This window comes from Phyllostomus hastatus, unplaced genomic scaffold (assembly GCF_019186645.2).
Source record: "Phyllostomus hastatus isolate PE091 unplaced genomic scaffold, TTU_PhHast_1.1 phas_scaffold_345, whole genome shotgun sequence".
Taxonomy (NCBI): Eukaryota; Metazoa; Chordata; class Mammalia; order Chiroptera; family Phyllostomidae; genus Phyllostomus; species Phyllostomus hastatus.
In genome coordinates this window covers 17,601,556-17,627,456 of record NW_025334024.1, presented here as the reverse complement: position 1 = coordinate 17,627,456, position 25,901 = coordinate 17,601,556, and the positions used below count along the sequence as shown (strand labels likewise).

Sequence of the window (25,901 nt, the reverse complement as noted above, 5' to 3'; positions counted from 1 at the left end):
AGTGAAACTTTAAATTGCTTCAACCAAAAAAAAATTTTTTTTCATAAACCCACATAACTTCTGGTTCATATACTCTGGAAATAGAAAATGACTTTTTACTCTGTGGATATTGTTTTTAGATGCATAACAATTTTAATGAAATCCAATTTTTTCAGTCATTTGCCTTTTGCTGTCACATCCAAGACATTGCCAAATCCAGTGTCATGAAGCATTTGCTCTCTTCTCTTATGAGTTTTATAGTTTTGGGTCATACATTTAGGACTTTGATCCATTCGAAGTTAATTTTTGGGTATGGTGTTAGGTAAGGGTCCAGTTTTATTCTTTTGTGAGGGCTGGGGCATGCGTGGTTGCCACTGTGCTAAGAGCTAAAATTGACCAGAGTTAACATAATTTACTTTCTAAGCCTTTCTTTGGAAGATGCAAACCTTCAGTAGGCTTCAGAATCCCCAAATAATTATATTAGACAGATTCTGCCAGCAAAATGATTGCCTAGATGGGAGACAGATGCAGAGTGCTTCCTTCTCCACCATATTTTCTTGTCTCCATTGTTGTGCCTTTTCCAGAATGTCATATAGTTGGAATCACACAGTGTGAAGCCTTTTTAGATAGCTTCTTTTACTTAGCAATGTGCATTTACGGTTTCTCCATGTCTTTTCATGGCTTGACAAGTCCTTTCTTTTTTAGTGATGAATAATGTTTCATTGTCTGGTTATACCACATTTATTCATTCGCCTCCTGAAGGACATCTTGGTTGCTTTCAAGTCTTGGCAGTTATGAAAAAAGCTGTTATAAACATCCGTGTGCAAGTGCTTGTGTGTACACAAGTTTTCAACTCCTTTTATCCAAGTGTTTAGTTTTGTAAGAAACTGCAAACTGTCACCCAATATAACCTGCTTTTTAAAATACATTTTATATGCTGAGTTCCTTAAATTGAAGGTTCTAAAGCTGTATTCATGTTCTCAGGGGTTATGAGAATATTGAATTTAAGAAACACTGATATAGATGGGCTCATAGTATAGAACCTCAGAGTGTGCTAAGTTAGAAGCAGAGGGAAGAAAGATTTTGTGACAGATGTGGAAACAAAGTCATCAGCCCTTCAGGGCTGTAGAGCACTGGGATGGCCTGAAGGGAGAGGGGCACGGGCTGTGGGATTAGTGTGAACGGTGTGGGAAGTGCTAATGAACATAGCAGGTCATGGAGACAACTGGGTGATGAGGTGGTTTGGGTAGAAGGTGTGTGTTGTATAGAAAAGGTCAGATTATTGGAGAGCAGTGAATACCTTATTGAAAATAATTTACATTTATCCTGTAGGTCTATGTACACAGTACACATATACTTTGCAAGTTGAAAGGGGTCCTGCTTACTCTTTTAGCCAATTTCTTTTGTCTTTAAATGGAATCACATCTAAAAGATCCTGATCTAATGAATATCTTATATAAAAATAACAAAGAAAAATTTACCACAATCACCCTCAGTGGCTCATTCCTCAGTCTAGCAGATGTGTCATTGTCTTTTTTATAATTCATTGAAATCCATCCCATGTCAACATGTTGATTCTTGTCTTCTGGTTTAGCCATGGTGGTGTTTTAATTGAATAAAAATCAGGCTTGGAATAGTGGAGAACTCCCAAAAATAGTGGCTTAAACAAGATAGAAGAAATCCAACACCTGGATTTCTCTCATATAGAAGTCCAAATGTTGGCAGTCTAGAACTCTTATATGAGGGTTGGAGGGCATTCTTTAGAGGTGGATAAAGGCAATCTCTGCCACAATAGAAATGAAAGCAATTCAGGAAACAAGTGTATGTCTACTGGACAAATCCTGTGTTAGAGGCTAGGCATATAAGGAAATGAAACAAAAGTGTCAGGTCTTCAGATACTCTCAATTCAGAGATTTATCACAGCTGATTAGGTACAAGTGAGGCTGAGATTGTTGCAGAGATTAAAAAACAAACAACAACAAAAAACAAAGAATGTGGGGGAGAGGCAATAGCAGTTTGTACCTAGAAAAGGGTTTCACGAAAGAGGAGACATTTAAATTGGGCATTCAAATAGAATTCAGTGGGCAGAGTTGATCATTCAATGCAGTGAGAACAGCAGCAGCAAATACAGGCATTGACAGATTAGGAAATTGACTCAGTTTGTGGCTGGAGTGAAAGTGCTTAACTCAAGTTGCAAAACCTCTTTTAGTAACCATTTTTATTTTATTCTCTTGAAAATGGGTAACAAAGATGTCTTAGGAGATGAAAGGCATGGTTAACTATATGATTTACAGAGATAAATCAAGCTAGGTGTACTTACATGGGCAGCAACTGCAGGCAGTAGTCCGAGCGGGAGACCACAAAGACCTGACATAGGGAGATAATAGCAGTGTGAATGCAAATGAGGAAGCACAGATTGATGAAGTCCTTAAGGAATGAGAAGAAAACCTGGAGATGAAACCTTAAGTATTTTTACCTGCAGTGTTTTGCTAGGGAGTCCAAACTTCAGAAGAGTTGAATTTCTGAATAAAAAAACATATCAGGTATTTAAGAGGGAAAAATACAAGGTTGCTAAGGTTACAGCCTATCTGTTTATGGTAGGAGAAAAACCACTGATTTCCTTTCATGATTATCATATCTGCAATGGTTATCATATATTAATTTCAAAAGTCAGAGATTCAGTTGCTTTCATTGGGATTAACAAATGAAAGGAAATGGCTCAAGGCTTCATTTATTTTGGAGACTAGTGCTAGACTAGTTCTGCTCTTAAAATTTTGTCTCAGTAGAATCTAGGGTACAAGATGTTTATTAGAGATCAGCACCAAAAGGAAACAGAGGAAGGAAGGTTGAGCAGAGAGAGAGCAGAGTGAGGACTGCCTGTCAGAATGTCCCACACCAGGCAAAGGAGGGGCCTCATCCAGCCACCGGACGCGGACCACCTGTGGAAGGGTGTGACACCAGGAGGCAGGTTCCAGAGCTGAGGCAGACTCTGCAGAGCAACAGGTCCTTCCGTGGAAGGGATCTGGGCAGGGCACCTCTGTTTCAGCCTCACATAGATTACAAGGTTTTTGGCCAAAAGTGTGAAGTGGGGCTTCATCCAACTATGACTACTCGTAGCTGAGGTAGCCAGCTGTGGGTTATTTGCTCCTGTAGCAGCATTATAAAGCCATTTCTCTGTCATTACAAATATCAAATAATTTTCAGTGGTAAAAATATATTGAATTATGGTTCTATCACATTGGTTATGTGAGTGTAAAACCTGGAACAGACAACAATGTCATAATTACATTTGCTTTTGGAATTAAGTTCTGGATATCTTTTACAACTGAAGAAAAAGAAGAAAGTAAATTGAAGTATAAGCCAAGAAAAAAAGCCAGTCTCAGAATGCAAATTGCTTCTTTTTCCTGATTTTTCCCAATTGTGGTAAATGACACACTTAGCTATAATGGCAGAAGAGGCAGTTTTTCTTTTTAGGAGTGAGCCTATATCTTGGCTATGACACCAAAAGCCTAAAAACCAAAGGAAAAATAGATGAATTAGACTTCTTAAATTTAAAAACTTTTGTGCTTCAAAGGACATTATCAAGAGAGTAAAAAAACAATTTACAGAATGAGAGAAAATATTTGCAAATCTCATATCTGACAAGGGTCTAGTATCCACTCTATACAAAGAATTTATACAACGCAATAACAAAAAGACAAATAACCCAATTAGAAAATGGGCAAAGGATTAAATAGCCATTTCTCAAAAGAACATATGCAACTAGCCAACAAGCACAAGAAAGATGCTCAACATCACTAGCCACCAGGAAATTGCACAGTAAAACCACAGGAGGAGACAATTTATAGCCACTAGGATGGCTAGAACCAAAAGGACAGATAACGAGTGATGGCAAAGATGTAGATGGGAAAGGTGTGGAGAAATTGGAACCCTCACATATTTTTGGTGGGGAAATAAAATGGTAGAGTATAGCTTCTTTGGAAAACAGTTTTTCAAAAGGTTAAACATAGAGTTGCCACTTGACCCAGCAACTCCACTCTTAGATATATACCCAAGAGAAATGAAAATATATGTCCACACCAAGATATGTGCAGGAATGAAAGCAGCATTATGGCCCAAAATCCCATCAACTAATGAATCAACAAACAAAATAGAGTTTATCCATATAAGCCATATTATTCAGCCTAAACAGGTGTGAAGTACTGATACATGGTAGAGTACAATGTGTATCTCGAAAGCATCATGTTAAGTGACAGAAGCTGGGCATGAAAGGTCAAATACTGTATTACTCCATTTACATGAGATGTCCAGAATATCAAATCCACTGGATCAGAAAATACATTGTTTGTTGACAGGAGCTGATGGGGAGAAGAGAATTGAGAGTGACAGCTAACTGGGTTTCTTGTGGGGTGATGAGATGAGATAGTAGTGATGGTTGTATAACTTTGTGAATACACTAAAAATCACTGAATTGTGTACTGTAAAAGGGTAAATTGTATGATATATGAATTACATCTCAATTAAAGTAAATATTCCCCCTCCACACACACACACACAAAAAGTGGTTCTGTAGAACTTGGTACTTGAGATTTGAGATGAGTCCAAGAATAACTTTCTATCTTAGAGGATTGGGTGGGCAATAATGGCAATTCTAAAATGCAGGTAAGGGGTAGAGGTGAGGGCTGTCAGCAGAAGTGGGTCTGGAAGGGAAGATAAAGAGTTTGGTTTAGAAAATACTAACTGTTTAGTTGTCTATGGGGCACCCTTTGGTGGGGGCAGTTCAAGAAACTTAGGCTTAGACATAAAAGGAGAGATCATAGTTAATAGATTTGGATTTAGAGTCATTCAACTTTTGGTGACAGCTAAAACCAAAGAGAAGGTATGATAACATTCAGCAAAGAGTTTGAACATTGGGGGATTTGCCTAAACCAAGAGGAAGGTTGCAAAACAAAGAACCTGTGAATCTAGAGAAGAGTGTGGTAGGAGGAAAACCAAGATGGAGCAATGCCTTGGACACCTGGGATATAAGTGTAATTCTGTGGAAAAGGGTAAGAGGAACCCTGGGCCCAAAGTCATAGCTTAGTAACCATTCTCATTTTTTTCACTAAGAATCAGGTTAAAACCAGCAATTTCTGCTTCACCTTGTTTTTTTCCCTGTGTTATTACTACTATAGAAACGAGAGAACATGAACTTTGATAGCTTATGTCACTTTGAGAAAAGTAGTTAGGTCAAGTACAATAGTGGAATAGTGCCCCATAGACGGCTAAACAGTTAGTGTTGTAGTCACAAGACATTTCAGTCCCAGGAGGCAACGCAGGAATAGGAAGCATTTTAGAGCCCCAAATAGACTGAGGGGATGGATTGTCAAAAGACTGGCTTTATTCACTCTGTTTTCTCAGTTGTCCTGGTTTCTAGTAGCTTTCTGTTGCCAGGGCCTGCAGATGAGAACTAGCAGAAGAACACATGTTTGTGTAAGGCCCAAGTCTTTGAAGCTATCACAATTCTTACACAGTCCTGCTATGGACAAAACCTCCCTAAACCATATATTTCTGTTTTCACCCACATTCTCCCAGAAGACCCCAAATCCCAGAATTCTACAATAAATAAGCATTTATCAAGACTGTGCATAGAGTTTTGTACAAGTGTTATAACTGAATAGAAATCCTAACTAGCTTTTTTTTTTTTAAATCCTCACTGAAGGACATGCTGACTGACTTTAGAGAAAGGGGAAGGGAGAGAGAAAGAGGAAGGGAGGGAGAAAGGGGAGGAGAGAAACATCGATTGGTTGCCTCTCATACGCTCCTTGACAAGGACTGAGCCTGAGCCACATCAGGGCCTAACTAGCTCTTTTTAAATAAGTTTCCAGAGTGGCCAGGAGTAAAATAAAATTTTTGTTTGTTTTTTCTTTTTTGATTTTAAAGTTGTTTCTCTAATCATAGGTTAAAAAAAAATACTGGGAGACCTAAGCGTTTAACATTCTTCTCTATGTAAAGGTCCTGATTAGTCTTTTTCTTCTCCAAATGAGGAAATCAAGGCAGAAAGAGGCTGGTTTGAAATGACGAATCAGCAGACTGCTGATGAGAGTCCTGGACGTATGTGATGTCAGGAGTCTGTTCCAGCCATCTCCCTCTGTAGCTGGGGATTGTTGAATTGGTCTCAAAGTTCCTTGTTTTATTCACTTAGGAAATGTGTGTAACATTTGCCTTCTTAATTTCTATTGAGCACTTCATAACTTTTGAAGCCATTTCAGACCCATTGTCTTGTTTTAACCTCACCTCAACCCTAAGAGATAGGCAGGTTAGGTTTTATCAGCACTGTTTTACAAGCGAGGTAAGAGATTGAGAGAGGTTAAGCAAATTGCCCGAGTATACATAGTTTCCAAGTAGTGTCACCAGAACTAGCTCTCAATCTTGTGACTTCCTTTTTAGTATCTTTCCATTAGACATGTTGCCTTTGACATCTGTGAGTGCTCCATTGTATGCCTTTTCTTTCAACACAGACTCAAACAAAGGATTGTTTATTCCCTTCCCCAGCCGGGAAATAAAGGATTCCCTAATGAGCACTTCTGCAACCCAATGCAACGGTATACCAGATCAGAAATTAGACCCTTTTTCTCTGGGGACACAGGTAATGTATTCACTTTCCTGCTGATCTGTCGACTAGTCAGTAATTAATACTAGTAATTCAGTGAACTCTCAATTATTTCTGAAGATCTAATAGGACTTTTTTGATAAGGCATTTTAGACCTTTTAAAAGAAAAAGGCAGGAGAGGATACAGAGGACCTTCTGCATTAATTTCAGTCTCCCCTTTCCCTTTTCCCCAGTAACCCATTATCAATGTAGTATATTTATATGTATAGCTTCAGCACATTTTATGCCAAGCATTTTGGCTCTCAAACAGGGATGCAACTGTTAGAATTTTTGGCTGGTTTTTAAATGTCTCCTCTCTACCCAATGTTTCCATCTCCTATTACCTTGCTTTTTACATTTTCTACCTCTGTCTTTTAATTACCAAATCTTCTATCTCAGGGATGACTTTCCCAAAGCTACCTCTTCACTGGAACAAAAAAAAAAAAATCAGGTAAAAATGGCATAGTAGTTTTGGACAATGGGGAGGTAGAAATCATACAAGTTGGGGGAAATTTTTAAAATAAGATTTTAATGAAAAAAATTAAATGAGGATACAACCATTATATAAGACTTATTTGTAAGAGTGAATATAGTGCAGAATTTACTTCTTTATATTCAACTTCTTTTGTCTACATTTTAAAATATATTAGGGGCAATGCAATTGCTGAAAATAACCAGAAAAAGAAAAAAAAGGAAGCAAAAACCTGATTAATCCACAATTTGAGTAATGAACAGTGATGGGTAAAAAGTTAGTATTTTTTTCAGATTGAGTATATGCTTTTATCTTATAAAAACACAGAGTGGTATTTACTTGGTTTCTTTGTTTTTAGAATTCTACTTGGGTGACTTGGGAACTATCTCAGTTACCATTTTTAATGTCTTTGTATTGATTTAAAGGAAAATGTGATAAAAAATATTCCAATATACATTTAAAGTTAAATAGCTCTTTTTAGATGAACATACCCAACTTTTTTGAAATTACTTCTTGAATGAAAGGAAAAAAGAAATTAAATAGCTTTCTGTGTATACTTCTCATTTAAGAAATAATAAGAGGGATTTCTTTCTCTGCATAGCTACCAAAAATATACTAAATATTTTAAGATGAGTTTTGAAAAGTCAAACCCTAGGTGGTTGGCTTCCTATTTTGTATCAGTTGTGCCTCAAATTACTTTTCAGCCAATTAAAACTCCCAGCAGCTCCTAGCATTGATACTCGGCTTTACCAGAAGGTAAAACAGTATGGGAGTTCTTAAAAAGAAAAACAAAGGTGGAAAGGGTAGTCCCATCTAACTTCTATTCTCAGTTATCTAAGCAGGAAAAATATAGTATTTCACTGGTATGTCCTTTACCATCTAAGGATATTTTTTGTATTTTCAAGGAGTCTCCTTACCTACTCCAAGGCAACTCTGGAAACTGTTTGTATTGTGACAGTTTTAAAATAGGCTTAAAACTGGACCTTTGCTTGAAAGTCTGTTCCCCTAGTCTTCAAGGATTGACTTGCTCACTAATAGGAAAGTATTCTGAATTGCAGTTGTGGTGAGCTCACCTTCTCCTAAACTTTCAAACTTTTTTTAGATGCAGGAAGTGGCAAGAAGGGAGGTGCCATGTGATAATCACCAGCAAGATGGTAAATATTTTGTTCACTGGGTATTTTTTGCCACATTAATCAAAGAAATCTAGATGTGATGGGATTTGGGACATGTCTCAGCCCTGGAGCCCTACGTGGTCAACTAAGTCTTTTCTGCTTTTGTGAGGGGCTGCCCTCAATGTTTAGCAACCCATAAAGCATTTCTGGCTGAGGAATGGATATCCCGACTTCCTTTGTCCTTGACTTTTTGTTTTGGTTGACTATTCCTTGTTTCTTTTTCCTATCTTTCCTGCCATCTTTTGGATTTATTGTTTTTATTCATCCATTTTTCCCTCTACTAATTTGTAAATTATGCAGTTACTACACTTTTAGTATTACTTCCAAAACTACAATATGTGTTCTTATATAATTTAAAAATTATTCAGTACCTTGACTTTTGGATAATTCAAACACCTTAAAGTACCTGACTCATTTTAATCCGTCCTGATTTATGTATACTGTTATGGATTTTAATTCTCTATATTTTTTAAAACCCACAAGATATTTTATACAGCCAATGTTCATTTCAATTTATCTACTTCGTTTGCTCTTCATTTCTTTCTTTCATCTCAGATTTCCCTTCTGAGACCATTTTCTTCTAGCTTATAGTACATTTTGTAGAATTTCCTTTAGTATGGGTCTACTGATGATGAACTGCTCCATTTTTTGTTGTCTGAAAATGCCTCTATTTCATCATCATTGTTAAAGGGTATTTTTGCTGGCTAGGTTGGCAGAATATTGAAGGTGTTTCACCGTGTTCTGCCTTTTGTAGCTGCTTTTGAGAAGTCAGCTGGAAGTCTGTCACTCCGGCAAGGATAATCTGTCTTTTTTTTTCTCTGCTTTTTAAGATTTTTCCATTTGTCTTTGATTTTCTGTAGTTTCACTATGCCATGTGGATTTCTTTTTAGATTTTTATTTATTTATTCTTAGAGAGAGGAAAGGGAGGGAGAAAGAAAGGGAGAGAAGCATCAATTGGTTGCCTCTCGCATGTGCCCCGACCGCGGACTGGCTGCAACCGAGGCCTGTGCCCTGACCAGGAATCTGACTGGCAACCTTTCACTTTGTGGGACGATGCCCAACCAGCTGAGCTATACCAGTCAGGGCAGTTCTGGAAAGTATTTCAAAATTGTTTGTGTCCAGTTTTTCTTGTCTTTCTGGGATTCTTGATAAAATAAATATATGTAAGTGATTTTCACTTTGTCCGCTTTGGTTTTTATTCATTTATATTCTTTCATCTTTTTTTGGTGTGGTCTGTATTCTGGATAATTCCTCTGACCCATCTTTAGGTTCACTAACATTCTCTCCAGTTGTGTATAACTGCTGTCTGCTGCATTCTTAATTTCAATTACTTTATTTTTCAGTTCTATAAATTTGATTTGGTTCTCTTAAATCTGCTGTGTCACTTTTTTATAAACAGAATATTTCCAGCTTATTTTATACTTCTTTTTTTAATGTATATTTCTTTAAACATAGTAAACATAGCTGTTGTAAAGGCTACATCTGCTAATTCCAATATCTGAAGTTTTTGTGAGTTGGTGTTTGTTGTCTATTTTTTCTACTCATTCTCATTTGTGTTGTCTTATTTTCTTTTTTGTTTGTTTGTTTGGGCTATTTGTTGGCTATTATATTTGAAAAATTATATATAGGAATGATTTAAAGTTTTGCATGAAGGTATCTTTTCCAGATAGATTTTCATTTCTTTCTACCAGGGGCCTAGGACACTATTATTTTGGGATCACCTTAATCCAAACTCAAGGCTTGAGGTTTCTTAGACCACCCAGATGCTGTAAACTTGGATTATTAGCCAGTACAAGGGCTGGTTTAGTTCCAGTTCACCTTTACTCTGAAGGTTATATTCTGCTCACAGTTCCATCTTAATGTGTTTGTGGGGCGGGTGTATGGGATGGTTTGTCTACTCTTCACCATGAATGGATCCTGGACTTGGACTTCTAATCCTGTTACCCTAAAACTCCTTAGGGTAAAAGTGACTTTAAGTGCGAGACTTACCTCTATGAGGGGGGACCCCCCCAAAAACCAGAATTATCTTCTGAAGGGTGAACCTGTTGTAGTATAAGCTTTCCCTGCTAGGTGAGTGTTCTAGGAACCCATCTGTATCAGTGTACCAGCTGGCATTGTTGTGAGAGGCTGCATTTGGATTCAGTGAATTTTTTTGAAGATTCTTTCAATGCATTTGCACATTTCATGATAGGTGATTTACTCTGATAAGTGAATATTCAGCAGTTTTTGACCAAAAACAGCATGACCCCTGTGTCCCATCCTCCCAATTCACTAATCTCATCCTGAGTGACTGTTTTGGTTTCCTGGATGAAAAAAGTCCTCAAAGGGAAATGTTTTGCCAATGTGGAAGAGGTGAGCAAAATCCAGCAGAAGCACTAAAAGACATCAAAGTTGACAAGTTCAAAAACTGTTTTGAGCAGTGGAAAAAACATCTCGATAGGTGTATTGCATCAGATGGAGAGTACATTGAAGGTGACTGAAGTTTGAACATCTAAGAGTAAATAAACAATTTTTTATAAATAAATTCCATTTTGGGAGGTCCCCCTTCATATGAGTTCTTGCTGTTTCCTAGAATTTGGCCTATAAATTCCTCACCAGCTCTTTTTTGCTTTTAAGAACATATCATCCTACTATTTAAATATCTTCAACAGGAGGAATAGTCTGAATTATCTAATTTCATTCCTGTTCTTAGATTTTTTTTGTTATATAAAGATATTGTTCTACAACCTTTCCCTCACTGTATAGGCTGGCCCTGGGTCTTTCAGGTCCTATAGACCTATACTTGGCTCCACTTCTCTGAAATTAATGTGATCAACTCAGATACAGTATTTTTTTCCCCCTAAGGAAGCCCTGTAAGCATATGCAGCTCTGAAAGCTGCCCCGGAGAACACTAAGACTTCTCTGTCTGTCTGCTGCTCTACCTGCCCCACTCTGAGGCTTTTTGGGGATGACAGACACAGCTGTCTGAGACAAATGCTTTACAGCTAGATTAGACATTTTCACAGGTTCATTCTCTGCAATCAAATTGGCTTAGGATAGTGGTTCCCAATGTGTCAACCTAGAACCTCTGGGGGTGGGAGTGAGCTTAGCTTTATTTTGGAGAGTCTGTGAAATCATAGACCTGCCAACTATCGTCTATAGACTGAATAAATAAAATCACAACTATTGTCACATGGGGGTGCATCGGATTTTTTTATATGAAAATAATGTCCAGAAAACTGACACTATAGTTTCAGGAGGAAATTCTTAGGGGATTAGGTTGACATGAAATTTATCTCCAGAATGTTACAGATTCTTTACTGTTTGGATAATATCCAACATGGGGTTGTGTGTGTGTGTGTGTGTGTGTGTGTGTGTGTGTGGTTGTTCCATGTAGAAGTCCTTTCATCATTTTATACTATCATTTATCAAAATTATAAACCATCTTCCTGAGAATTTTTTTTGGTAGACAGAGGCATGTCCAATGTAGAGAGGTACCCTAACTATGCCAAGAAGAGTTCTCATTGTATTTTGTTCTCTTTTTTTTTTCCCTTGATGGTGGTTAGAATTCAGACACTACTCGCCTCGCCAGTCCACAGTCCGATCCCCAGAGAAGATGGCTAGAGAAGGGTACCGAATGTCTTTTGTGGACAATAAGTCTTCTGGTTCTTCTCCAGAAAAGAACGTGATACCAAAACCTGATACTTATCAGCTTACCCATGATGCCTTATTGGGTAAACGCCTGGATGTGGGTGATTCTAGCCAGATTCATCCCTATCAGTTACCTTCGGATGTTGGTCTGGAAAATTATTCTCAAACTCTATCCCTGCATGGAAGTCTTGGTAAAAGGCCTCAGAGAAGCAAGAACTACCACGAATACAGCATAAAGCCTTCAAATGACGTGAAGGCTACTACATCCCATTCCTGTGGAGATTTACTGACCTCTCTGTCAAATCCTGACTCCAGCACAGAAAGGCTTTTGAAACTTAGTTCAGGTAATAGCTTCCTGTCAATTTTTAGGCCTTATTCATAGGTATTAAAATAGAAGGTATAACTGGAAATTTTGGAATTAACATTTCTTAAATTGCATTAGCATTACTTAATTTGTATTTCAGAGTTGCCAACGGTACATGGAACATCCAGAAATCTGCAGGGTATGAGTTTAACATGATAGATATATTGGAAAAATGTGAGATATATTATAGAAATATACTGAAGACCTATGAGCTACATATATGTTATTTTAGTGAAATAGCAACCCAGGACGTATTTCCAGTAGCATCTAGTCTTCTCTGGCCACAGTCACTTCCATTCTGAGTTACTTTTTCAGAAAAAGCTAGTTTCGGGGTAAGTGTTGGAGACACCCTCTTTAGTTATTCATAAATATACTAAACAAAATTTATTGAATATCTATTATATGCCAGATAATGTTCTAGCTCTGTACATGAAGTAGCAAATAAAAATAAATTTCCACATATATTTTACCATTATAAAAAAATGTCTTTACTTTCATGGAGCTTCCATTCTAAAGAAGGTAAGACGATGAAGATGATGAACAAGTTAGCATATAAATGTATGTTAGGTTATTATAAGTGCTGTGAAGAAAAATAAGGGTATAGAGTGAATAAGGGGAAGGTGATGTTTTGGACAGAATAGTCAGGGAAAGTTTCTCTGATAAGATATAATAAAGGTAGAGACTTCAATGAAGTAAGAGTACAAGCCATATGGATAACTGAAGAAGAGCTTTCTAGACAGTGGAAATAGTAAGTGCAAAGTTTCTGGGGCTGGAACATGTTTAGCATGTTCAAGGAACAACAAGGAGGCCAGTAATGGCCGCAGCAGAGGATGCGAGGAGGGGTGTATAGAGGTAGTCAGACTTTTACTCCGGGTGAGAAAGAAGCCAATGGAGGGTTTGTAGCAGCAGAGTGACTTGATCTGATTTAAGAATTACTGTAGCTTATGGGTTGAGAATATAAAATTGGGAGCAATGGCAGAAATGTAGAAAACCATTTAAGAGGATATCCAGTACTAGAAGTGGTAAGTATTGCTTCTAAATATGTTGTGAAGATAACATCTCATGATTTTCTGGACTGAGTATGAAGTGTGAGAGAAAGAAGGTCAAGATTTTGGGTCTGAATAACTGGAAGAATGGAGCTATCACTTCCTACAATGGAAAAGAGTGGGACAGATTTTAGGGCAGATATCAAGAATTTTGTCTTAGACATCTTAAATTTGAGGTGCCTGTTAAAACTTCCCAGAGATGCCAATTGGATAATTAGGCATATTAGTCTTGAGTTCAGGGAATTAAAAGTATGGATGGCATTAAAACTAGGCCGGATAAGATTTCGCCTAAGGAGTAAGATAGAGAAGAGATCTGAGACCAATCCTGAGCCCTTCAACAATTAGAAATCCAGTAGATGAAGAGAAACCAGCATGGAGAAAAAGAAAGAAGCAGCCAGTAAGGTTGGAGAAGAAAAATCAAGAGGGAGTGGTGTCCTGGAAGCCAAATGAAAAACCTGTTTCAAGGAAGAGAGAGTGATCAATATCGTGTCAGGTGTCTTTAATAGAGTGAGCCTGGGATCGGGAAGTGATTGTGGTATTTGGCAACGCGTTAGTGAGAAGCTTCGGGAGAATGGTGGTTAAGAAAAGCCTTACTTGAAGTGAATTCGAGAAAGAATGCAGAGAGACAATGTTACTGAATATATGCAACCCCTTCAAGGAGTTTTTCAGTGAAAGAGAGCAGAGAAATGGAACTGTAGCTGGAGGGGGGAGGATGAGAGTAAGGAAATCGTGGTGGAGATGATCCAGTAGAGGGAAAATTGATGATGTAGGAGAGAAAAGGGAAAATTATGAGAAAAATCCTTAGACAAGAGGAGATGGAATCCAGTGCACCAGTGGAGAGGCTGGCCTTAGATGAAACACAGACAGTTCAATTATTGTAACAGAAAGGAATTCAGATAATTTATGCATACAAATACATGAATACATAGATTCAGTGGTGGAATCACATAGATGTCTCCTCCTTTTTTTTTTAAGGTTTTATTTATTTTTAGACACAGGTGAAGGGAAAGAGAAAGAGAAGGAGAGAAACATCAGTGTGTGGTTGCCTCTTGCACACCCCCATCTGGGGACCTGACCTGCCACCCAGGCGTGTGTCCTGACTGGGAATCAAACTGGCGACCCTTTGGTTCGCAGGCTAGTGCTCAATCCACTGAGCCACACCAGCCAAGGCTAGATGTTTCCTCTTATTGCCTGTTTTTCTCAGGGAAATAAAGAGATCAGCACCTGACAGTGGAGAGAGGAGATGGTGTTGGAAGTTTAAGGAGAAGAGAGATGTGAAATAGTCATCTCAAAAAGAGAACAGTAAATTGACTAGAGGAATATATTAGGATAGCTGGGCAGTACAAGGGTCCAGTTAAGATAATGTCATAAATTCAAAGTGAAGATGGTGTGAAGAGATGCATGTTGTTCTCCAGCCACTTCCCACTGCTCTGGTGTAAGCCTGGAGTATGTGGACAGTTGAGTTAACCAGAGTTGGGGTTTTGTCAGGTGGAAGAAAAAAGGATCCAGAGAGTTGAGGGTACGTATCAGAGAGAGTATGACCCTTGGACTCCAGGCGGGGTAAGGATGGAAGTGAGATAAGGGAGAGTTGAAGGGCAGGTTCATCTCCTAGCCTGTTTCCTTCACAGATCTGTATGCCACAACCCATTTCAACAGTGACCCTGCTATGCTGGTCAATGTAGAGCAACAGTTACCCACAAGCCTCGGGGATTTAAGGCCAGCACATGGTTCTTTCCCAAACAACTCCGTCCTGGGAGACTCTCTACGCACACTGCTGTTGCCTACTGCGACTTCAGAAAACAGAGAGAGTTTGACCAAGAGGTCATTAAGCCCAACGAGGAGAGGATTCAAACGAAAAGACAATATCCTTGCCACACTGAATCCAAAGCACGGTTTCAGAGATGCTACCTGCAGCGAGGCAAGTGTTGGCTTGTTTGTGCTTGTGAATGAAACACCTCAGATGCAAAACCAGAACGGGGGTTCTTTTGGGGGTGGTGGTGGTTCTGACCAAGAGCGCTAGAAATTCATGGGGATTTTCAGAGGCCAATGGTTAATACTGCCAGCTAAAGCCTGTAATTCTTCTGCCCTTGGGAAAGTCATTCTCCTTCTGCCACATTTCTTCATTTTTGTCACAGGGAGAATCTACTTCCAGAGCATAGACATTGTGAGGAAGTACTTTGATAATAACAAGTGGAGGACAGTGTTTACCACAGGAAGGAATTGCTTTGGCCACAAGTAACTAACTGGTTTGAGACCTTTCTTCAAAAAGCGTCACTTTTCTGTCTAGAAGTTAAAGTCATTACATTTTTCCCCAAAATATCAGCAAGCAGAAAATGAATTAGATTATCCAAGGTATTTTTAGCTGAGAGTGGCTCAGAGAATGAACAACAAATCAAGAATTGTTTCCACATATACAATATAATTCATTTTACAAAATTATAGTATGACAGTGGCGTACAATAGAACGTTATTTTTCAGTTTGTACTCAGTAGCTAAGTTTCGCCACTGCTTTTGCACACATCGTCGGGAAAGAATGTCTGTACTCTCCTCTCATCTGCTGGAGTATTCATTTTTCTCTGGGTTCCACTTCCTTCATGGAGCCTTTTCTCTTTTTTTAAAGGAACCTCAGCTCTCAGGGCCATTTCTTTCCTGGAACTCATGATCCTTTGTCAAATGAATCATTTGTTATTTAAAAAATTTACTCTCAGGAAACAGGGGATTTGGTCAAGAACAGCTATTCCTAGTCACTTATTTCTCAGTTTTGAGAAATCTTTTTGCACACTGTCATGTGTTTACGAGTTTGATTTTTTTTTTTTACTCTAAATACTTTCTATTCAGTTTTCAAAACTTCAAAGGTGGCTATAATTTTTGTTCACCAAAGGGGGCAGTCTTGTAATACTTTCTTGGCTTTTTGGTCCTTTTTTTCCCCATTTTCAGCCCCTGGATACCTATTTTTCCAGACAAGAGCACTGTGTGTGACTGTATTTAGAGTACAGGTACAGGAACAGTTAGGATATTTGGGATGCTATATTAATAAGACATGTCCTAGGAAATTTTTTTACCTCTACTTCATATACATTGTTAAGATAGGAATTAAAATCTCAATGCTCTCTTTTGGACAATCTTAAAAACTCCAATTTCTTTTTTTGTTAGACACTATTTTTCTTTATATAAAAAGCTATAAAAGAGCTACTTGGATATAAATATAAAAGAAATAAACTGTTCAGTTTCTTAAAAGGCATATATCAGAAAATTGCTAAAAAGAGCATTTAAAAGTTATAAAAAATAATCCCATGATACATAACATTAAACTGAACATGAATTTGTGATTAGAAAATTTATTTTTGACCAACTGATTTCAGAATCATAGGCAAGTTATTAAAATTTATTTTAAAAAGCCATAAGCCATGCCCTGGCTGTTGTGGCTTAGTTGGTTAGAGCATCATCCCATAAACTGAAGGGTCGTGGGTTCAATTCCCAGTCAGGGCACATATGCCCAGGTTGCAGTTTCGGTCCCCAGTTGGGGTTTGTGCAAGAGGCAACCCATCAATGTTATCTCTCTCTCACATTGATGTTTCTCTCACTCTTTCTCCCTCCCTTCCCCTGTCTCTAAAATTAATAAAACAATTTAAATAAAATAAAATAAGCATGTCCCTGGGTAAGGATAAAAAAATAACTTTTTAAAAGCCATGAGCCGTAATTTGCTAAAAATTAAAAAAACATAATAATTAACAAAATTATTCCAAAGCTTATAAACATTATTCCCAACTCTCACCACATTGTGATAAATGAGAGAAACTCTGTAAAGGCAAATATGTTTCCAAGTTGTTTCTTGATACACACACACACACACACACACACACACAAAATTACCAATATGTGAAAAACCAAGGACAATAAATACTCATTTTTGACAAATTCTTCTGAGGTGGCTTTGTGATATAACCAGACTTGCTATGACTTTTCTCCCCAACCAGGTCATTAACTTCTTAAAGGACCTTGTTTTTTAGCTCTTCATTTGTTCACAGTCCTTATACAGAACTTGCAGTGCATATGATCAATGCTCAGTACAGGTCTGTTGAATAAATGTTGATCCCATTTACAATGCCTTTCCCTATTAATCATAGGCCACATGTGTGACTCAAGTCACACAAACATCACTGTCTTTAGTATTCTGCTTCACAATGGTCAGATATAACAGCATTAGCTAGTTAATCATCTATAACTTTTTGTATCAAAAGAGCCAAAGATTAAAAACTAATTTGGCTATTTTTAATATATATCAGCTTTCCTGAAGTCCATGAGACCCTATAGAAAAGATTGGCAGATAGATCTGTCCAGTAAAATTTACAATTTTTAAACTCATTAAGATATACATCTATATATTTGTTTACTTATATCTGAATGAATAAAAACTGTGAATTGTACTGGACAGATCTACCTTTATACATATATATGGGTCCAACAATAACATTTAACATTTAACATTTAAAAAAACTGCCCTGGCTGGTGTGGCTCAGTGGACTGGGTGCTGGCCTGCAAAGCAAAGGGTTGCTGGTTCAATTCCCAGTCAGGGCACATGCCTGGGTTGCAGGCCAGGTCCCCAGTAGGGGGTGCACGAGAGGGAACCACACATTGATGTTTCTATCCCTCTCTTTATCCCTCTCTCCCCTTCTAAAAATAAATAAATAAAATATTTAAAAATATAAATAAAATGTTATTAGATATTTATATTTATGATATATTAATATACTAAATATAAGCTTATTATGACTTAAAATTTTAATTAATTACTCCCCACTTTATTTTATGATATATAATAACTTTTAAAAAATGTTCTGCAGTTTCATCATTCTTATTACATAGCATAATATATTGAGCCAATAATGTAGGTATCAGAACAATTTTTGTTTTCTTCTGAAAATCTCTACAGAAAATTATGATAGAAGATACTGTTACTTTTAAAATTATCCTTGACTATATTATTGTATTTGTCCTGGACATAAATAATATTCTATTCAAATCTAAACTGAAAGATGACATCATCTTTTTGTTTACTTTTCCTTAAATGTTAACACAGTAGGGCCTTGGCGGAGTAGCTCAGTTGATTAGAACATTGTCCTGATACGCCAAGGTTGCTGGTTTGACCCCCAGTCAGGGCACATACAAAAATTAACCAAGGAATGCATACAGTGGAATGTAGTCCCTTTCCTCAGTCTCTCTAACACCAATAAATAAATTTTTTTAAAAAAGTTAACACTTTAAATGTCTGGATTCTTATTTCTCTTGTTGTGTAAGAATGACAAATGGTTGGGTGTTTTTTTTCTTGAGCCTCTCTCTAGTGACCTGGGCAGTTTGCATGGTTTGCCAGGAAACCACAGTCCCCAGATCTCTGCCAGAACCTCCCATGTGGCCACTGTCCTCAGACAGCTCCTGGAGCTTGTGGATAAGCACTGGACCGGCTCTGGCTCCCTCCTCCTTAACAAGAAGTTTCTGGGTAAGTGTTTTCTCAGTTTTGGGACAAGGACTCCAACCTTGCTTCTACTCTACAAGGATTGTTTTCTTGATCACTTACCAAAATTTTTCAATAACACAGCAATTAAAAACTGCATTTTTCTCGTAATCTTCTTCCCTTCTGTTTTATTTATCAGCATTTTTTCTGTACCAATTATTTTGTTCCTCCTGTAATTGTTTTTGGTAGTCTTCCAGTAACATGTAGACTGATGAGACATGTAAAATATAGCATGGTCAAGTTCATAGTTACAGAAGGACTTTATATCCTTGGGAAAGTGCCAGTAATAAATACAGTAGAAACTGGGCTTGATCATCAGAGTTCTGAGATGCCTGTTGAAATGTTATTATTTGAAAAACTCTAATGACTAAATGACCTGGACTCTTTTTGTGTGTTTTTTTTTAAGGAAGTTGGGGAAAACCAGTTTTGCAAATGTTGTCCCCATATGTTTATTTATTGTTCAATGTGAGAAGAATTCAGGAGCTTTTGGTAGTGGAAAATGTTTAAGTAAAAACTAGAAACTTTAGTTATTTGGGCTTAACTTTTTTTTAATTTCTAAAGGGACATACAGGAGAAGAAATCTTAGCCCAAAGGGTCACTTTCCTTCCCCCAGTGACTCTTTGCTCTCGTTTTGTAAGAAATTATCCTCAGGAGCCACTCCTCAGTGACCGGAAAATAGCGCAGAGCCTGCCTTCCGGAGGGTCTGCTGCAGTTCCTCCACAGAGCATATGGGACGTAATTTCTTATCCATCATGAAACACCTTTTACAGCCACTTACTACATTCTTGTAAAAAGACATGTTCGATTACTTTGTTTGTCCTACAGAGCTGGTAAATTAATGGCTAGGAATTCTGTGCTTTAGCTTTTAAGATTGGCCTGTGTGCCCAACCTGAATTTTTGGCAGGTCCTGCCCGAGATTTGCTTCTGACTTTGGTAGTCCCTGCTCCCTCTCAGCAGTGGTGTCGCCCACATCCTGAAGACGCATCAAAAGCCTTGCGCAGGAGGGAGATGGAACTGAAGGAGGCTGGGCAGGTGGTCCCTAATGACATGGTATGCCTCTCTCATCTCCCTTTCCGACTTTTCCTTTACCAGAAACGGATGGAGCAGCAAGACTAGAATAGCCCTGTACCATAGAGAGCATCAACACCATGAACACCTAGATGTTCCTGAACCAAAATACAGAAAAGTCATTCTGGGCAAATCAGGAAAACAGAGCTGGCCAGGGCAGGGATAACTCAGAGGTTCTGAAAGAATGACTCTTTAATTCCAGCCCTCATCCAAAAATTCTAAAGAAGGGCATGAAATAGAAGGGGGGAAAAAGACCCTAGAGTGACAATGTCTAGGACCTTCAATGTCTAGGACCTTCAATGTCTTGAAGGTCATGGTTTAATTCTGGTGAGAGAGAGTAAATATCTCTGGGATTGTCTTTCCTCCCCTTCTGATGGAGCAGAGAGCCCTGAGCCAGGGGCCAGTCCGACAGCAGCAGGCTGCTAGCTCTAGGAAGCAAGAAGGGACTCACATCCTTAAGTCTTTTTTCCCCTTTTCTTAACATTAGAGGGTTTTCAGACATCAGGTTCAGTTTCTGCAATCTTTAGATAGGTGACTCAGAATGCTGGCCACTTGTCAAAATGACTGCTTCTTCTGCCAAAACAGTGGATAACTCACAGGAAAAATTGCAACTCCATGTGATAAATTTGCTTGTTGCACTTGGACTATGTTTATTAATGAATTAAAATTCTAGTGAGAAGAGATGCTGACCTCCATTCAGTTTATCACTAAACAGAGGAAGGATTCTTTCAGTCTTCTAAAAGCACTCCTTAGAATTTTAGATTCTTAACGTGTTTGTATTTTGTTCACTGATCCAAAGGAAAGTTTGAAGCAAAAACTGGTCAGAGTGCTGGAGGAAAACCTCATTTTATCAGAAAAAATTCAGCAGTTGGAGGAAGGTGCTGCCACCTCAGTTGTGAGTGGGCACCAGCCCCACACTTATGGTAAGTTCAGGAGAGCAGACTGTGGTGTGTCCCAAGACAATTTTTGTTGTAGATGATGCATTTAATCAGCTTCATTATGTAGAGTCACATGTCTCCCTGAATGGAAACCATCTTCTGGCCTCAGAGAGTTCTAATGCAGGTGGCTTGAGTCACCAGATGAAGCTTTTTGTCATTGTACAGCAAGTACAAACATTGTTATTATTTTTGAGAACGACACTTGTTTTTTCTCCTAACTATAGCAGAAGATGATATTCTTTATAGAAAGTTTGAAAAATATAAGGAAAATAAAACTCTACTATCCAGCAATAACTACCATTAGTGTTTTTGGTATATTTTCTTTCACCATACTCCTATATATTTATTTTTAACTCAAAATTAAAACTTGTGTCTTGATTTTTACAAAACAATTTACATACAACAAAGTGCACACATTTTAAGTTTGATGAGTTTTGACAAATATATACTCATTTAATTCTATCCTAATCAAAATACAGAACATTTCTGCTATTCCAGAAAGTTCCCTCAGACCCTGGCACAGTTTCCCCCACTCTCTACCCTAGACAATCACCTATTGGGTAATGTGACTAATTTAACAGTATAGGCACTTCCTATAATGTTACACAAATATATCTTATTTATCTAGTCCTCTACATAGTTGTTTTTAATATTAGCTATTATAAACAAAGCTGCCATTGTTAATAATGTAAATAATTTTGAAGAATTTCCAAACATTCAAAGACCTGAAAGGAGAGAAAAGACCTGAGAATGAAAATGCTTCTCTGAGATTGTCTTTCTTCCCTTCTAGTGGAACTGAGAGTCCTAATATTTATACTACAATAAATAATGCCGCTATTAATATCTATGTATATAAATCTTTGTGTACATTTCAGATTATTTTCCTAGGAGACATTCCTACTAGTGGAATTAGTGGGTCAAAAGATATGGACATTTTTAAAGCTTTTGTTACACATTGCCAAATCACTCGCCCCAAAAGTTTTTCAATTCACACATCAACAATGAGTGTATTTGAATCACTCTATTCTTGCCCACACTGTTTTTTTTAATTATTGCCATAGTTATAAGTGAAAAATAATACCTTTTTAAAGTTTTGACTTGTACTATATATTATTAGCATAGTTTAGGTGAGTATTTTAGATAGAGTTTACCCTTGACTTTAACTATCTCAGCACCCCGAAACAAAGATTATTGGCATTTCAGTTTACACAGGAACTTGATTTGGAAGTCAGCACTGAATTTCCAGAGTTCAGTCTCATGACTATCTGATTTACAAGCCTGAGTAATCAAAGCATCTCCACTTACCTACTCTGATAACAGGTCATTGTTTGTTCCCTTAGATACCTACTTTCAGTCAGCCATGAGGCCCAGTGCTGGATTTTGGCTTCTGGTGATAAATGTCCTGGTTGCAGCCTTGTTTTCTACCTTCTAGAATCTTGGTACTCAAAGTGTGATTCACAGATCAGCATCATTAGCATCACCGGGGAGCTTGTTCGACATGTAGGTTATTGGGCCTCATCTCAGACCTACTGAATCAGAGTCTGTTTTTTAACAAGCCCCCTAGGTGATCTGTAAACGTACTAAAGTTTAAGAAGTACAGTTCTAGGAGACTTTCTTAGGAGCAGAGTTCCTGTGCTTTTACCTACGTCATTATTGCAGGTAGTGGTAATATATTTGGGGAACTGCTTGTGTGTCTTGGTTATAAATTCAGTTCCTGTAAGCAGTCATTGAGTTAGTACCATGTGCGTCACACAGTTCCAGATATTTGCACACACTCCATAGAGAGTGAAGGACATATATTCATAAACTAAAATGGAGAATACAGAGACCTAATATTTGTTGATTTGCTGTGCTAAATGAGGACAGGTGTCTCATAACAATGCTATGGGGCCAGGGTTATTAGCTCTAGTGAATCCCAGAAAAATGAACTAACATGCAATATTAAGTGATTGCATTTTAATTCAGATGTCTGTTGCCAGTATATCTGCTGTCTCCAAGGGAAGGAATGAATAGAGTATGGAGATGGGTGCAGTGAGGGGGCCCCCAATTCTTCAAGATGTCCTTAGGCTTTGGTCAAAGACCAGCTGCTTGGAATCCTGCTCACCTCTGGCTACTATGTTTTTTGTAGATGATCTTCTGCGCAAAAACCAACAGCTGAACATGCAGGTGGCTTGCCTGAACCAGGAGCTTGCCCAGCTGAAAAAGCTGGAGGAGACAGTATCCCTTCTCCATGAAAGTCAGAGGTAGGAGTGGGTCTATCTAGCTGGCTTCTGGAAGCAGATCTTACTTTCCTTTATGTCCTCCTTTGTTTTACTGGCAAGTTAAAATCTATATACTTTTCAAATTAATTCTGTTTTATGTGTAAACTACTTATATCTAGACCAGCTAGCTTCAGGCCTCAAAATACAGTTTTCCAGGAGACAGCAGGGATTAAATGTCTTTAATGGAACTGGTGAATTGCACCACCTCAATAATAAGTAGTTTCCCTCTAGATCCACCAGGACCCTTGTTTGGGTCAGCTAGCTTTTCTTGGTCACTATGTGCCCCTAAAATCAGTCATCTGGTTCCTCTGGAAAATGCCTGCCTGCCACTGGTCACAGAGAAATATGTTGAGCACTCAGAGAGAATCCAATGTATGTGTTTTCTTCAGAAGAGCTCAGATAGCATCAGCCTCTTCAAAGAACTGTACCCTCAGGATGCAGGCTAGACAAATCAGAAGAGGCCTCAAGACTATTGGTACATTGAGAGACGCCCTGGACATTTTGATTTGGCGAGCACCTTTATTAGGACTTTCAATGAAATTTAAATGTAAGAACCACATCCCCAAATCTTCAGCCTTAAACTTTACTTCCTTTTTTTTACTTGGAGTAACTTCATATTCATAGGATTAGATCCAGACCCATTCTTATGGCTTTTTAATTTTTTTAACATTTCAATATAATTATTTCAAACATATACAGAAGTGGAGCAAGTAGCATAAAGTTATGGTTCTGAAACTCAGATGTGCGTCAGAATCACCTGAAAAACTTGTTGAAATGCAGATTGCTGGACCCCACCCCCCAAGGTTTCTGATTCAGCAGGTCTGGGCTGGGAACTGATCATTTGAATTTCTAATCAGTTACCAGGTGATGCTGCTTTAGCTGGTCTGCGACCACGCTTTGAGAACATTAGAGTATACCTCTTTAGTGATGAACAGTCAAATGGCTATATTTTCTTTTTTATTTTTTTTAAAGATTTTATTTCTTTTTAAAGAAGGGAAGGGAGGGAGAAAGAAAGGGAGAGAAACATCAGTGTGTGGTTGCCTCTTATGTGCCCCCTACTGGGGACCTGGCCTACAGCCCAGGTGTGTGCCCTGACTGGGAATTGAACCAGTGACCCTTTGGTTCATAGTCTAGTGCTCAATCCACTGAGCCACACCACCCAGGGCCAAATGGCTATATTTTAAACTAATTTGAAATAATTTTTCTCTGTGTAGTTAAACCATCAATTCAATATACAGATTCAATTTGTGTCTATTTGCTTTTGATTTATAGAGATTTTTTAAAATTTTGATTTAATCTTGTTTTATAATTATGTAAAACATTTACATGGTTCTAAAGTCAAGCCTACAAAATTAGATAAATGCGGACAAATCTAGATTCCTTGCCTGTCTCCTCCATCCTTTCCTTCCCTCTCACCAGCCTTCCACTGTACGTGTGGGTGTGTATTTGTGGAGCGAGACTCTATTATATAGAAAAAGGCATAGTGATACTTTACTATTTTATCTTAGCAACCAATTCACAGTGGTGTATAGAGTTGGCTCTCACTTCTTTTTATAGTTATAGGAGTCTATTGTATGTTTATTTAATTATTCCTCTATTGATAGACATTTAGGTTGACAGTATTTTGCTGTTACAAATAATATTGCAAAAAATAGCATTGTGCATTCATCTTTCTTTTTTTTTGCCAGTCTCTGATGGCTTTTAACACTCCATGGTAGTACAGAGTCCAAGAGTCCAGCCATGACTAGCATCACTAGTTAAATGCAGAGGCAGACTAGATTAGAAGAAGCAGAAGTTAAGATTTGGAGAAAGAAATTGGAGGCCTGGTCAGGCGTCAGTCTCCCAGCGCTTCTACTTACCTTATCATGAAAGTACTCCAAAAGGACAGAACAATCACTGTATAAAATGTGAATTGTGTTACTGTTATTGTCAGTCTGGAACATAAAGGGAACTGTAATGAAGAAAGAAACTGTCAGCCTGCTTTTAAAATAACCCACTCGTAAACTGCACAGTTCTTTCTATTTACAGATGTTACTTCATTTTATATTGGCCTTTAGCAAACATTTCAGGTCTGAATGGCATCTACTCTGCTCTCATGATTGCGTGACTGCCTTTTCCCCCATGCCTCAGATCCCTGGTGGTAACTAATGAGTATCTGCTGCAGCAGCTGAATAAAGAGCAAAAAGGTTATTCTGGGAAAGCACTCCTGCCTCCTGAGAAGAGCCATCATCTGGGAAGATCATCACCCTTTGGGAAAAGCACGCTGTCATCCTCCTCACCAGGGGCACATGACACGGGTCAGTATCTAATACAGAGTGTCTCAGACTCTGTCCCAGAGCCTAGTTTATGGAGCTAGCACTGAACACCTTCTCCGCAGCTTCCCTCCCAGCCACGGGGGGCTCTCAGTGTCATTGCCACCAGTACGGTGGTATTTACCTGCAATATGAAGAAAAAAACCTATTCTGACTACATTGCATTGGTCTTTCTCTTTATTTCTCTTCTTATCTCCTCCCATGAAGTCATTCTTTCCTTCTGCCCACAGACATAGTTGGCACTTTGTCCTAGCTTTGTGTCACATAGAGACATTTGACAGAAAATGTTGGAAAGTAAAAAACACTAGACATTTTTCTCAATCGTCATTTCAAACTGTATGGTAGGATGTTTAAAAAGAACATCCATGACCAGGTGTGTTTTGTGTTAGAGGAAATTTCAGAGAATCCATACTGATTGATTCATCAAACATATTTAGAGTTTCTTCCACCATAGTGTACATGTGACAAGATCTGGTGTCTGCCCTGGAGATTCAGTAGAGAGGAAAGCAAAAACTC

At 38.1% G+C, this 25,901-nt stretch overlaps 1 protein-coding gene across 1 annotated transcript in view; it reads left to right on the top strand.

Annotated features, from left to right (window-relative positions):
• LRRC36 (leucine rich repeat containing 36) overlaps window positions 1–25,534 on the top strand; it is a 57,340-nt gene extending 31,806 nt beyond the window's left edge. Inside the window, exons 6-14 of the mRNA XM_045818874.1 lie at window positions 6,480–6,607; window positions 8,185–8,236; window positions 11,800–12,228; window positions 14,923–15,212; window positions 18,626–18,791; window positions 19,711–19,856; window positions 20,674–20,797; window positions 22,941–23,055; window positions 25,204–25,534. Coding sequence (XP_045674830.1) covers window positions 6,480–6,607; window positions 8,185–8,236; window positions 11,800–12,228; window positions 14,923–15,212; window positions 18,626–18,791; window positions 19,711–19,856; window positions 20,674–20,797; window positions 22,941–23,055; window positions 25,204–25,429 — 1,676 coding nt within the window. The 3' untranslated portion in view covers window positions 25,430–25,534. The remainder of the gene's footprint in view (window positions 1–6,479; window positions 6,608–8,184; window positions 8,237–11,799; window positions 12,229–14,922; window positions 15,213–18,625; window positions 18,792–19,710; window positions 19,857–20,673; window positions 20,798–22,940; window positions 23,056–25,203) is intronic.
• The last annotated feature ends 367 nt before the right edge of the window (window positions 25,535–25,901 follow it).